Below are 12,114 nucleotides of genomic sequence, written 5' to 3'. Positions count from 1 at the left end.
TTTGCTAAAGTGAAATTTGTTCTCTTAGGGGCTCAGGATTAGGTCTATTAGGCTGCCTTCCCCCCCCCCCCCCCCCCCCCGAAGCAATTAGAGAAATAGATTTCCTTAGGGACCCAGAGATTCTTATTGTCTGACTAAAAAAGAAATGAGTGTAGTTTTTGTATCAACTCCTACTTCTTTTTAAATTTTTGTTTTTCAGCCAGTATTTCCGATAAATAGCAAAAGAATCAGTTGAACTTCTTTACAGCTATTTTATGAAAACTCTAATTATGTATTTGAAAGCAATTAGACTGTCTCAGCTTAGTGAGTAAAGAAGGTACATATTGGTATTGAATCAAATAAAGCCTTACCCCTGAGGCCTATTTGTGGGTATTTTCCTTCTACTTACTTCCCTCTCTAGTCTAGACAGGCACTTGTTAAAATTAAATATATGTGTAAAGTAAGAAAAATAAGCAAAAGTGGAAATTTCTTTTTTTAATAGTATTTTATTTTTTTCCAGTTGTATGTGAAGACAATTTTTGGCATTTATTTTTATAAGATTTTGAGTTCCAGACATTTTTCCTTCCCTCCCCTCCCCCTTCCTAAAACGATTGGTTGGCAATTTGATTTGGGTTTTTCTATGTGCAATTATGTAAAACATTTCCATATTAGTCACAATTATGAAAGAAGAGACAGATCAAAAGGGAAAAAAACCATGCAAAAAAATAAAGTGAAAAAAGTATGCTTTGGTCTGCATTCAGAGTCCATCAGTTCTTTATCTGGATGTGGATACCGTTTTCCTTTGCGAGTCCATTGTATTTATCTTGGATCGTTGTGTTGCTGAGAAGAGCTAAGTCACAGTCAATCATCATACAGCGTTGCTTATACTGTGTATCATGTGTTCCTGATTCTGTTCATTTCAAAAGGTGGAAATTTCTTGCACTTTTAGTGGATTTAACTTGATAACTGAGGAAATGTTTCTTTCATTAATTCATCAGATATGTATTAAGTGTCCAATGCAGGGATTTTAAGCCTTGAACTTTTTTAATATTTTGCTATTTCAGTATAATCGGCTTCCTTTTTATTCCTATATATTTTATTTTATGCTTTAAAATTTTTTACAGCAGCTAAGTGGCACAGTGGATAGAGAGCCAGGCAGCCCAGAGTTCAAATTTAGATTTGGACACTTACTAGCTGTGTTATCCTGGACAAATCATTAACTTTTATTTGCCTCAGTTTCTTCATCTGAGGAATAATAGCACCTGCCTCCCAGGGTTGTTGTGAGAATCAGATGAGTTAATATTTATAAAGTGCTTGGCACAGTGCCTGTTACATAATAGGTGCTACATAAAGGCCAGCTCTTAGCTGCTGCTGCTGCTCCTGCTCCTCTTCCTCCTCCCCGTACTACAGTAGTCTTCATTAGATGGCCACAGGAATCCCAGGACAAAGAAAAAAAAAGATTATAAACCTGTGATCTAATGTATTTAGTGTGTTAGGATAGGATGCAAAATAAGAAAGATACAGCCGTGTGTTCTAGTAAGAAATAAAGGAAGGTTGAATAAAGCGTATTGTAGAATAAGCCCAAAAGAGAGATATACACACGTATATATGTATTTGTGTAATATTTGTTAACCAATAAGCATTTATTAAGTGCTTACTGTGTGCCATCACACCTTACTGTCAGAGGCTGTGCTTGGTGCTGGGAATACAAAGAAAACGAAACAAAAACCAGTCCCTGCTCTCAAGGAGGTCACAGCCTAGTTGGGGAGATAACCTGCAAACACATAGGTACAAACCACACATGGGATGAATAGGAATAATTAGAAGAAGGAGCACGCTATAATTAAGGGGATTCGGAAAGGCTTCCTCTAGATGGTTGGATTGTAGCTGGTATTTGAAGGAAGCTAGGGAAGCCAGGAGATGGAGATGAGGAGGGAAGCGTGGAAGAGCCTTCAAGGCACGGAGGATGGCCTGTCAAAATGCCCAGAGGTGAGAGATAGAACATCTTGTTCCGGGAACAGTAAGGAGAGTACTGCAGAGTAAATCGGGGTAGACCCCTTGTGAGATTGTGGGATTATGTTTGAATTACCCTTGTGGATTTTTCCCCCCAGACCTCATACTCTTTGATCCCTCTACGTCATTTTAAAATGTCTAGCATCCTTCTTTCTTGCTAGTCTCTCCTTCCTTGGTCCCAGTGACACTCCCCTTTTCTATTTTCCCTGCCCTGCCTGACTACTTGATTTCTGGTTGGTCTTAGTCTTCTTGCCCTCCTAAGTGTGTGACTCCATAGGGTCCCTATTTCTTCTTGGTCCAGGAGGGTGCTAATGAGGGCAGGGAATAGAGAGGTTGCCGTGGGAATAGAGAAAAGAAGACAGAGGAGGTGCCATAGATAGGGAATTAATAGAAACTGGCAATTGCCTGGATGTGGAAGGTGAAGGAGAGGGAAGAAGCAAAGATAACCACAAGGTTAAAAACATGGGAAACTAGGTAAATGGCCCAAAGAGGGAACAGGTTTAGAGAGCAAGACAAGAGCAGGGTTTGGGACATGTTAGGAGAGGTTTTCCCTGTATTTAGGAAAGGCACAGAGTAGTTTGAGGTGCTGGTGGGTCATCTCCATATAGCTGTGTTCTGGGCAGTTGGAGATATTAGTGTAGACCTCAGTCTAGAGTCTGGATGAAAGATAGGTTTGTAAGTCATCTTCATTGATGTGGTAACTTGCTTGGGAGAGAATGAGATAATCAAAGTAAAGACTGTAGAGAAAGAAGAGGTATGAGGACACATAGGCATCTTTTTGTTTTTGAAAAATTTTAATATTTTTTTTTTACATCATCTTTACTTTTATATCCCTCACCTTCTCCTATACTGAGAGCCATTTCTTAACCTCTGTTATGTCATAGACCCCCTTTAGCAGTCTGGTAAAGCCCAGGACCCCTTCTTAGAATCATGTTTTTAAATGCATAAAATCAAATACATAGGATTGGTGGGGAAAAAATTATATTGAAATATATTTATCAAAATATTTTTAAAAAATATCAGAGACCCCAGGTTTACAACCTCTGCAAATAAAGAGAAGAAAAAAAGTTCAGCAAAACCTTTTGTGAGCTATCATTTTTAATGAAATGCTTTTGTGTCCATTGAGAAGGATACATTATGCATTCCCTGATGTCAGAATCTTGGATTTAGACCTTTGAAGGGACCATAGAGCTCAGCCTTCTCAATTTACAGAGGAGAATGCTGAAGTTAAGTGACTTGCCCAAGATCTTATGGTAAATAGGAGAGCTGTTATTCAAAACCAGGACCTCTAGGCCAAAATCCAGTTCTCTTTTCACACTAGTAGAGAAGGACTACTTGTTTCAGGCACGTAAGTCTTAAGAGTATGGGTAGGGAAAAGTCACTTTAGGGTGCATATTAAAAAAAATACCAGACAACCCTAAAGTAAGGTTTTTTTTCTTAGAGAAATCTATTATATTTAACTACTTGGCTAATGGCTAAGGAATATTAAATTATATTCAGTGAAACTAACAAATATTTTAAAAACTAGAAAAGAAAAAACATTTTGGGAAGAAGAAAAGTAGGGAATGAGGTGGCAGTAGGTGGCAAAATCAGTGTTTCTTATTAGGGCTTCAGGGTAAATTATCACTTCCCTTTAAAAATCTAATCTAATATTGTCTAATATTCTTTATCTTAAACCTAATGGAATATCCATGAGAATTTTCAGAAGAGAAATTATTTTCTGAGAAACGTAAATTAAGCACAGTGAAGAATGAAGATTGTCCATACTTGTTCTAGAAGATCTAATTTGATCAAAAGAAAGATCTGCCCTGGAGTTTTTTTTAAGTATTGCATGAATGTGCACACACACAAATTAATCTTTACTTTTTTCCTGCCATTTAATATAGGCATCACAGATTTCAGCGGAGACTATTCGAAATGAATTGCCAACCAGTGCCACACGGTTTAGGCTCGATATGCTGAAAAGTAAAGCAAAGAGATCATTAACAGAATCTCTAGAAAGCATATTATCCCGGGTAAGTTTATTAATTTCAACTTATTTTTTAATAAAACAACTTTTTAGAGGGTGAATGAAAAGGATTGTTATGCTTTTATTTAACCTAATTCATCATAATAAAGAAGCATAAAACTACTTTGTGTTTAATAGTATTCATTTCTTCTGATTCTTAGAAAAAGTTTATTTTCCTTCCCACCTTTTTTTTTTTTCTGGTGTGTCTCATGGGAAACATTTTTGTCTCAAAACAAGAAATGGTGTTAATATGACAGCTCTTACAGTAAGCATTGGGTGAGAAGTTGTAAGCCCTGAGTTTGTCTTCATAATACAAATGAAAATGACTTTGAAAATAAAAAGAATTCCTAATTGGTGGGTACCATTATGTATTTTAGATATGTAAATTTTTTAGGATTTAGTGTAAAGCACTTCTGCAGTATTACTCAAGGGAAGTGTGAATTTTTGCTATTTTTATTTATTTTTATTCTGAACTTAACAAACATCAAATAAAATGAGTCTATATACAAAATAGAACAGGAAAAGATTATGTTATACTTCAGATCTCTAAATATACAGTCACTTTTCTTTTTTTAAATATAGAAATTTAACCTTTCACTTTCAAAGCTGTCCTGCTTATCTGTATTTCTTTGTTGTTTCTTGTTTTCTTCTTTGAATTTAAAAAAAAACACATTAGTGACCCTCTTTTCTCTCTTTCTTTTTTCTTTATCTCCATCTTTTCCTCATTCTGTGATACCAAGTTACCCCAGGCACCCCGCTCCCCCACCCCCTTGGAGAAAAGAAAAAGAAAACCCTTGCAGTAAAAATGCATAGTCAAACAAAAACAAATTTCCACATCAGTTGTATCTGATAATGTCTCTTGTCTTGCATCGAGAGTTTCTTACCTCTCTAGGAGTTTCATTATCATTCTAAAATCACGGTTGGCCATTTCAGTGATCCCAGTTCCTAACTCTTTCAAAATTATTTTTGTAATGTTATCGTGGAAATTGTTCTCCTGGTTCTGCTTACTTCACTCTGTTCTTTCTAGCCTTGGTCAGTCATTGAAGTCCTAGGATCTAGTGCTGGAAGGGGTCTTGAAGGTCATCTGGTCCAACCTCCTCATTTTGGAGATGAACAAACTGAGGGCTAGACAGTTTGAATGACTTGCATAAGGTCATACAACTTATAATCTGCAGAGCTGAAATTCAAACTCAGGTCCTGTGGCTCAAGTGAAATTTATAAAAAGATCCCTCAAACTTCATTTCTTAAAATTACCGCAAAGAGTCTTTCTTTCTTTAACAATTTCTTTCAAAGAAAGACCTCCCCTTTAAAAAAGTCTCCCCAAAGTTGTTATGCACATGCTTAAATGAATGATTTTCAGTATTTGTTCTTTGTCCAGTTAAGTTGGTTTCCAGTGCTTTAGGCCTTAACAGTGGACCCTGGAGAGATCCCACCAAGCTGGAAAGGCTTCAAGTGTAGGACCAGTGAGTCAAGAGGGTTTTATTACTAGGTTTAGTTGGGGGGGGCGGGGGATGAATTTTTCAGCCACAACGAATTCTCAAAGAGAGAGACAAACCAAGTGTTTTAAGAGGGCCAAAGAATGAAGGATTGTATTGAAAGAGAGAATTGAAGGAGTAAAGTGTTGTAGGAGACGGTAGGGGACAAGAGTTAGAATAGGTATGGGATGTCTTCTCTGAAATAGGAATGTAGAGTTCCTGAGGGAGACTAAGGCTTTAAATGCCCAAAAGGAAAGTTTATGTTTTAACCCAGAGGCAATAGGAAACCAATGGAGTTTTCTTCAGTGGGGAGAGGGATGTGGTCAGACTTATCCTTAAGAAAAATCAATTTGTTAGTTTTGTAGAGGATGAATAAAAGAAAGGGAAAGGCTGGAGAAGTGGAGACCAGTTAGGAGTGGCCCACAGTGGTAATACAGATGAGCAGTGATAAGAGCCTGAATGATGATGGGGTGAGTAGAGAGAGGATGGATGTGAGTGATATGGAAAAAAGAATTGACAGGACTTGGAAACCCATTGGCTAGAGGAGGGGTGAAGGATAGTAAAGAATCTAGGATGGCTCCAAGGCTATGAATAATTGGAAGAAAGTTGGAAATAACCCAGAATTGGAAGGGCTAGGAGTCCTTAGAGAACCTCCCAGTGGATACAGTATCTTAGACAATTTTCCGATCAGTTTTTGAGATCTGTGATGCAAAGAAGATAGTATTTCAGTGGAAGGTTTTGTAATTCCCTCTTGACTGTCTTGATTTGTGGAATTCGTTTCTCTGCTTAGTGTTTTCTGATGAGAGCCAGCCAGGTGGAGTGATGGATAGAGTGCTAGACTTTTGTGATGAAAAGTTCCTGGATAATTAATAATCAATTTCTTAATTATGACTAGCAAATAATTAATAATTTGAGGTCAGTGGCTTTCTCTTGTAAACTAGAGGACTCTGTTTGGTTAACAATTAATGAGAGAATGAATATTATAATGAGAGGCGGGCTTACTTTAATGAGGGGCTGGGGGTGGGGACTACCGGACATGACTCTGAGTCACTCTTGGACAAAGAGACTCATCTCTACACCTAGATCAGAACTGTCCAAAACGGGGCCTACCTACAAGCATAGAAATTTATATAAATGCTTTTATGCTCTCACTAAAATGGCAAATCAAAATATATTGTCTATTATTTCAATAAAAACCTAAGGTTGGACAGCCTTGACCTACATCATTCTGCCTTCACCAGTCTATAAAAAGAATCTGTCTTCCACCCAGACCACTTACGTATACCACGCATTAAGTACAGACTGCCTAGGTAAGATGGTCTTTACACTTCAATCAGAATTAAGCTTTCTCAGTTGGGTGGAGTCCTGCCCAAGATTGTGGAGAATGCTAACACAATCTCATCATCAGCCCTCTCCTTCAGAGGCTGCCCAGACCTAGTCTCCAAATGAGGAAATAGGGGGAAAAAAACCCAGATCCTCTCTCTACCCCCTATATTAGCAATTGGTTATTAATAATTATTTCTCTCACTTTCATTCACAAAGATATGAGTATGAATTCTTCCAATACTTATTAGCAGTGTGTGACCTCAGGAGAGTAACTCAGTAGAAATAAGGGAAATTGCAGTAGGTTTAGGGGGCAAAATGTAGGAATCCCAAAGCCAGCATGTCCAAACCAATTAATTGTCTTTTCCTTCCAACCCATCCCACCTTCAGATTTCACAATTTATGTTGTTGGCATCCACCACCAAGGTTAAGAAGACAACCTTTTGGGGAGGGGCACGTTGAGATGCCTATGAGACAGCCGGTTGGAGATGTCAGTTAGGCAACTGGTGGAGTTCAAGAATATAAATAGATGTAAAGAAGGGTAAAAACATGGTCCCTGGACCCAAGGAGCTCATATTTTGATTGAGGAGACGACATATAAATAACTATAACTATAACTATTTACCTATCTACATAGTTATGTGTAAAACACTTTGAAAACTTTAAAGCAATATATAAGTGTGTGTGTGTGTGTGTGTGTGTGTGTGTGTGTGTGTGTGAGAGAGAGAGAGAGAGAGAGAGAGAGAGAGCACGAGCATGCGTGAGCCCATGCACACTTCTTTTCACCTGAGGGAGCTGAGAGCACCTCCATTTGCAAACCCTTGCGTCTTCTCTGTAAAGTAGGATGCTAGGTCATCAGGAGTGAATGTGTCTATCATAGAGTGGGTGGGGGTCAAACGGGTGCAATGGGAACTTGCTGTAGTGAATGAGATGGGGAATCGGTGAGAGATGAATGGGAGGATTGCCCATCTATGAGGAACATGCTGGGCTGAGAGTCTGTATACAAATGAACTTCTTAAGGGATTGCTTCCCACCACCCTCTTTCCCATTTCAGTAATGTGTGTTTGGACTTGAAGTTAAAATTATCTTAAAATGTGGTTCTTATGGAGCAGTGTGAAAGTTGATAGCAAAGATTATTCAACTCAGTGAAGTATTCTTGACATTAACAATTTTTCATAGTTGGAAACTTAAAAAAAACCCAATCCCACTTCCCCCTCTCCAACTTAAATTGTAAGCCAGTTGCATTTTAAATCAAGCACATGTTCTCATTTATCAAAAATAAACAAAGTGGTTTCAAGCAAACATGTTTTGGAATTGCAGCACTCGATTTTTTTTTTCCTTTTTGATTCCATGGCACAACCTCTGAGTTCATTTCGACAACCACTAGTTGAATATTGATTGTGAGAAAAGGCCCTTCCTGTGCCCTGCACTGAGGGGCAATGCCAAGATGAATGACAACTGTGGTGCTCTCGAGGGGCAGGAGATCAGATATTTAGCCGTAACCCAAAGTACAATGCATTAAGTGCATAAGAAAAGTACACAGAGTGCTTATTTTTTAATAGCTTTCTCTTGGGAAATTTTGCAGCTTCCTCTTCATGATATCCAGAAACAGAGTTGGAAGGGCTAGCTAGGAGTCCTTAGGGAACCTCTCAGTGGATAAAATATCTTAGACTATCTTTTGATCAGTTCATAAGATTGGTGATACAAAGGAGACAGTATTTCAGTGGGAAGTTTTGTAACTCGCTTTGAGCCCTCTCTTTTCGACTGATGTTGACTCATCATGGAAATCATTTCTCTCCTTAGAGTTTTCTGGTGAGAGAGGTAACTAGGTGGCTAGGAGTGCTAGACTTTGATTCATGAAGATCTGGGTTCGAATCCTGCCAATCCTTATTAGCTGCATGTGACCCTGGGAAATTAACTTACACTCTCTGTACCTCAGTTTCCTCATCTATAAACTGGAGATAACAATAGAACTTACCTCAAAGGACTATTTTGAGGATCAGAAAAGCACGTATCCTTATGATCACTCTCATTATGTTAATCGACTTGCGTTGTTCCTGTGCATTTTAAATGGTTTTGAAAGGTTCTTTTTTTGAGAAAAACCTAACATCACAATTTTATTGCTTTTCTTCTTGTAGGGCAGTAAAGCCAGAGGGATGCCGGAACATTCTGGGAGTGTGGATCTGGACAGCTCTATGTCCAGTACATTAAGTAACACCAGTAAAGTAAGCAAGTTTCATGTGGTGTGACACATTAAACTAATTAATTATTAATTAAACTGTGTACGTCAACCTCGGTCTAGGTGCTGTGCTATGAATTTCACCATGTATGTATGTATAGACACACAGACATATATACACATACGTGTGCATGTATGTATACGTATATATGCATTTATATAAAAAATTTGCAATTTAAGAATACTTAACCAGGTAGAATTATTATAGGATTCTGTTAACATAAATGGAAACTTGGGTTAAGAACAGACGGGTATGCCCCCAACAAGCAAACAAATGAGATCACAGTTTTAGATAATCCAGATCTAATCTAGCAGATGGTAGCAATGTATTCCTCCTACCAGAGGGATTCTGTTATCTTTGAAAAACCTCCAAAAAAAAAACCCAGTCGTGTGGATTCATATTGATGCCTTCTACTGAATATTCTGCATGTTATGCTGATCGTAATTAACATTAAATAGCAAATCAAGCCAAAGCCACAGTTTAGCCCAAGGCATGTGCTGCCAATGGTATTATGATTGCAAACCAGTGATTTCATCCTGTATATTTGGAACTCTGCTTTTCCACCCTGTAACTGCTTTCTCTGGACATGCATGGCGCTCGGTCTGTCTTGCCTCCCAGGTTCTATAGCTGTATTTGGAACCTGGGTAGTCTGATGTTTTTCACTTATAAAGCTAAACTGGTGACTGATTATTGTGCATTTCCTTCCACCCTTTTGCATGGGGAATTGAAGATTTTTGCTTCTGAAGACCAATGCTGCTTTTGCTGTAGGTATAGCAGAATTCTTCTGTACTCAGAGGGCACTGTCCCTAGGGAACTATTAAATCTCCTCCGAGGTTGGATATCGTCCCAGGGTACCAGTTGGGCTGGTTAATTTTATGCCTTCTGACTATAGAGATGATGGCAATTTCCTGGGCTGAAGTCTTTTGAAGCCTAGATTAATGGCAATCAATTGAATGCAGTGAACCCTAGAGGTAACCTCTTTCCAACTCTGAATTCAGGAGTGTGTGCAAAGCTCACATCTTTTAGCTATTCTAAGAGGGAAATTCAGTGTTTTTTTTTTTCCCTCATAAGCCTCTTTTTGTGTGCCTGTTTCTTCCAATTTTCTTTTTGTCTTTTCTGCTTTGCATGCCAGAAGATTTATACACAGCTGGAGAGATAGTAAGGACTCTCTTATGTAAGTGAACCCTTTAAAAATAGGTCACCTGGAAGTCACTAGCTGCAAAGAACTGGGCCTTCTCAATTACTTATTTGATTCAGAAAATGAGGTTTTTGTGAGAAGAATCATTTGGGCTGTAGTTATTGTTTGTATTAATACATTTTTTTCTTATAGTTAAGTAGTAAGTAATTAGATGAATCTGGTGATGGGGGGGCAGGGTGTTGGACTGTGCCTCTCATACCATGGAGCAAGTCCTATGACCTGTCTCACTAAACCTGTTTCCTCAGTAAAATGGGGAATACTATAAGCTCTTACCTCAAATAAAATTATGTAGTTAAAGTGTATTTAAAGGTATTTAAGCAAATCTTAAAGTGGTATATAAATGTTTAAAAACTGTGATGCTGATGATTTTATTAGCTATAACATTTTGAAAGTTATTTTAAATTAAAAGTTTCTCCGAAGCATAGGGTGTTCTGATAGTATACTCGTAAAATGCTTTAAAGGATAAATGATGAAAAACCTTTCTTTTGTGTGTGGGTGACAGGTGTTTAGAGTAGCTAATGCAACATAGTAAAGTAGAAGTTACATGTGTCCTTGTATGAGAATGCTAAGACTGGAAGTATAGATTTTATTTTCCATCCTGAGGATGGAACTTGGATTTCCTAGTAAGCTCCTCCACTCCCTTCTTGGTGTGGCATACTGATTGGTTCATCCTTTCCAGCTGTTTCAGGGTGGGTTTTCATGTAGTTGAGTTAGATGAGTCTTGGTTGTTTTTAATGCCTTGATTTTGAAGGCATATATAATAACATATTGTCAAGGTTATCATCAGAAAGGGCTTGAGCACCCACTGCTCAAATTGAGTATCTACTCTGTGTCCAACACCATTGGAAGATATGAGGAATACAAGATAGTCATGCTCTCACAATTTTATTCTAAATTTAGATATTGGCCACAGTGTTATATTCTTATGGGGAAATATAATAAATGTTTATTAAATTGAATCTCTAGGCATGGGTACAACATCACAGTATTTCAACTTCTAGGGTAATAGTGTCAAATTTAAATAGAAAAATAAAAACACATATTGACTTAGAAAACCACACATTAACATTATCTGTATTCTAGTGTATTTTTCTTTATTTTGTTAACTATTTCCCAGTTACATTTTAATTTGGTTAAAATTAAACTCGAGTTTTTTGACACTTGTGGTGTAGGAGATGACATAGATATAGGGAACATGGCTCGATAGTTGGTTTTAAGAGTAGAATTTCTTCATAAAATAGCTTCCTCTATGTCATAATCAAAAGTCCAGTTTATTTGCAATGTCAGGCCCCTGCAGTTTTATTCAGTGTAGCTGTATAGTACGATAGTCCTTCTTCAAAGCTGTGTATAGAACATTTTCCCCAGTCCTTCAGTTTGTACACAGTAAAACAGATTCCTAATACCTAGGGTAGTTCCATATGTGCCCTTCTTTTTTTGGGGGGGGGGGTGGTGTTGTGTGTGGGAAGGCTCATTTGGTGTTATCAAGGATTTTCATTTTTCCGTTTTGTCTAGATCTGTGATTTTATCAGTCTGAGAAGTTGTCAGGTAAAAACAGTCCCTCCCCCACTGTGACTAGAAGCAGTTCTTCCACTTAGAAGTAACTGAGAGGCACCAAGGAGTTAAAGGATGTGCTCTGGGTCCCACAGACAGGATGGGGTGTTCATTCTAGTCCAAACACAGGATTTACAACCTAGGTCTCCTTGACTCTGAGAGCAGCTCCGCATCCATCACCCTGTGCTGCTGCCTCTTGATTATAAAGGGTAGAGATGTTTAACCACTCAGTGTCTTTGATGCATTCTTACTGGATCAGAGTTGATAAATTGTATAAACATTTCTCATTGGATGCTTTCTTTCATTTTGCTGATGTTTTCCTGCCAG

General features: G+C 38.0%; 1 protein-coding gene across 1 annotated transcript in view; it reads left to right on the top strand.

Annotated features, from left to right (window-relative positions):
- TBC1D1 (TBC1 domain family member 1) overlaps window positions 1-12,114 on the top strand; it is a 300,647-nt gene that overhangs the window by 152,952 nt on the left and 135,581 nt on the right. The window contains exons 9-10 of the mRNA XM_036763075.1: window positions 3,879-4,007; window positions 8,937-9,023. Of these exons, the coding sequence (XP_036618970.1) occupies window positions 3,879-4,007; window positions 8,937-9,023 (216 nt within the window). The remainder of the gene's footprint in view (window positions 1-3,878; window positions 4,008-8,936; window positions 9,024-12,114) is intronic.

Source organism: Trichosurus vulpecula, chromosome 6, assembly GCF_011100635.1.
Source record: "Trichosurus vulpecula isolate mTriVul1 chromosome 6, mTriVul1.pri, whole genome shotgun sequence".
Lineage (NCBI taxonomy): Eukaryota > Metazoa > Chordata > Mammalia > Diprotodontia > Phalangeridae > Trichosurus > Trichosurus vulpecula.
This window is presented reverse-complemented; position numbering and strand designations above follow the sequence as displayed.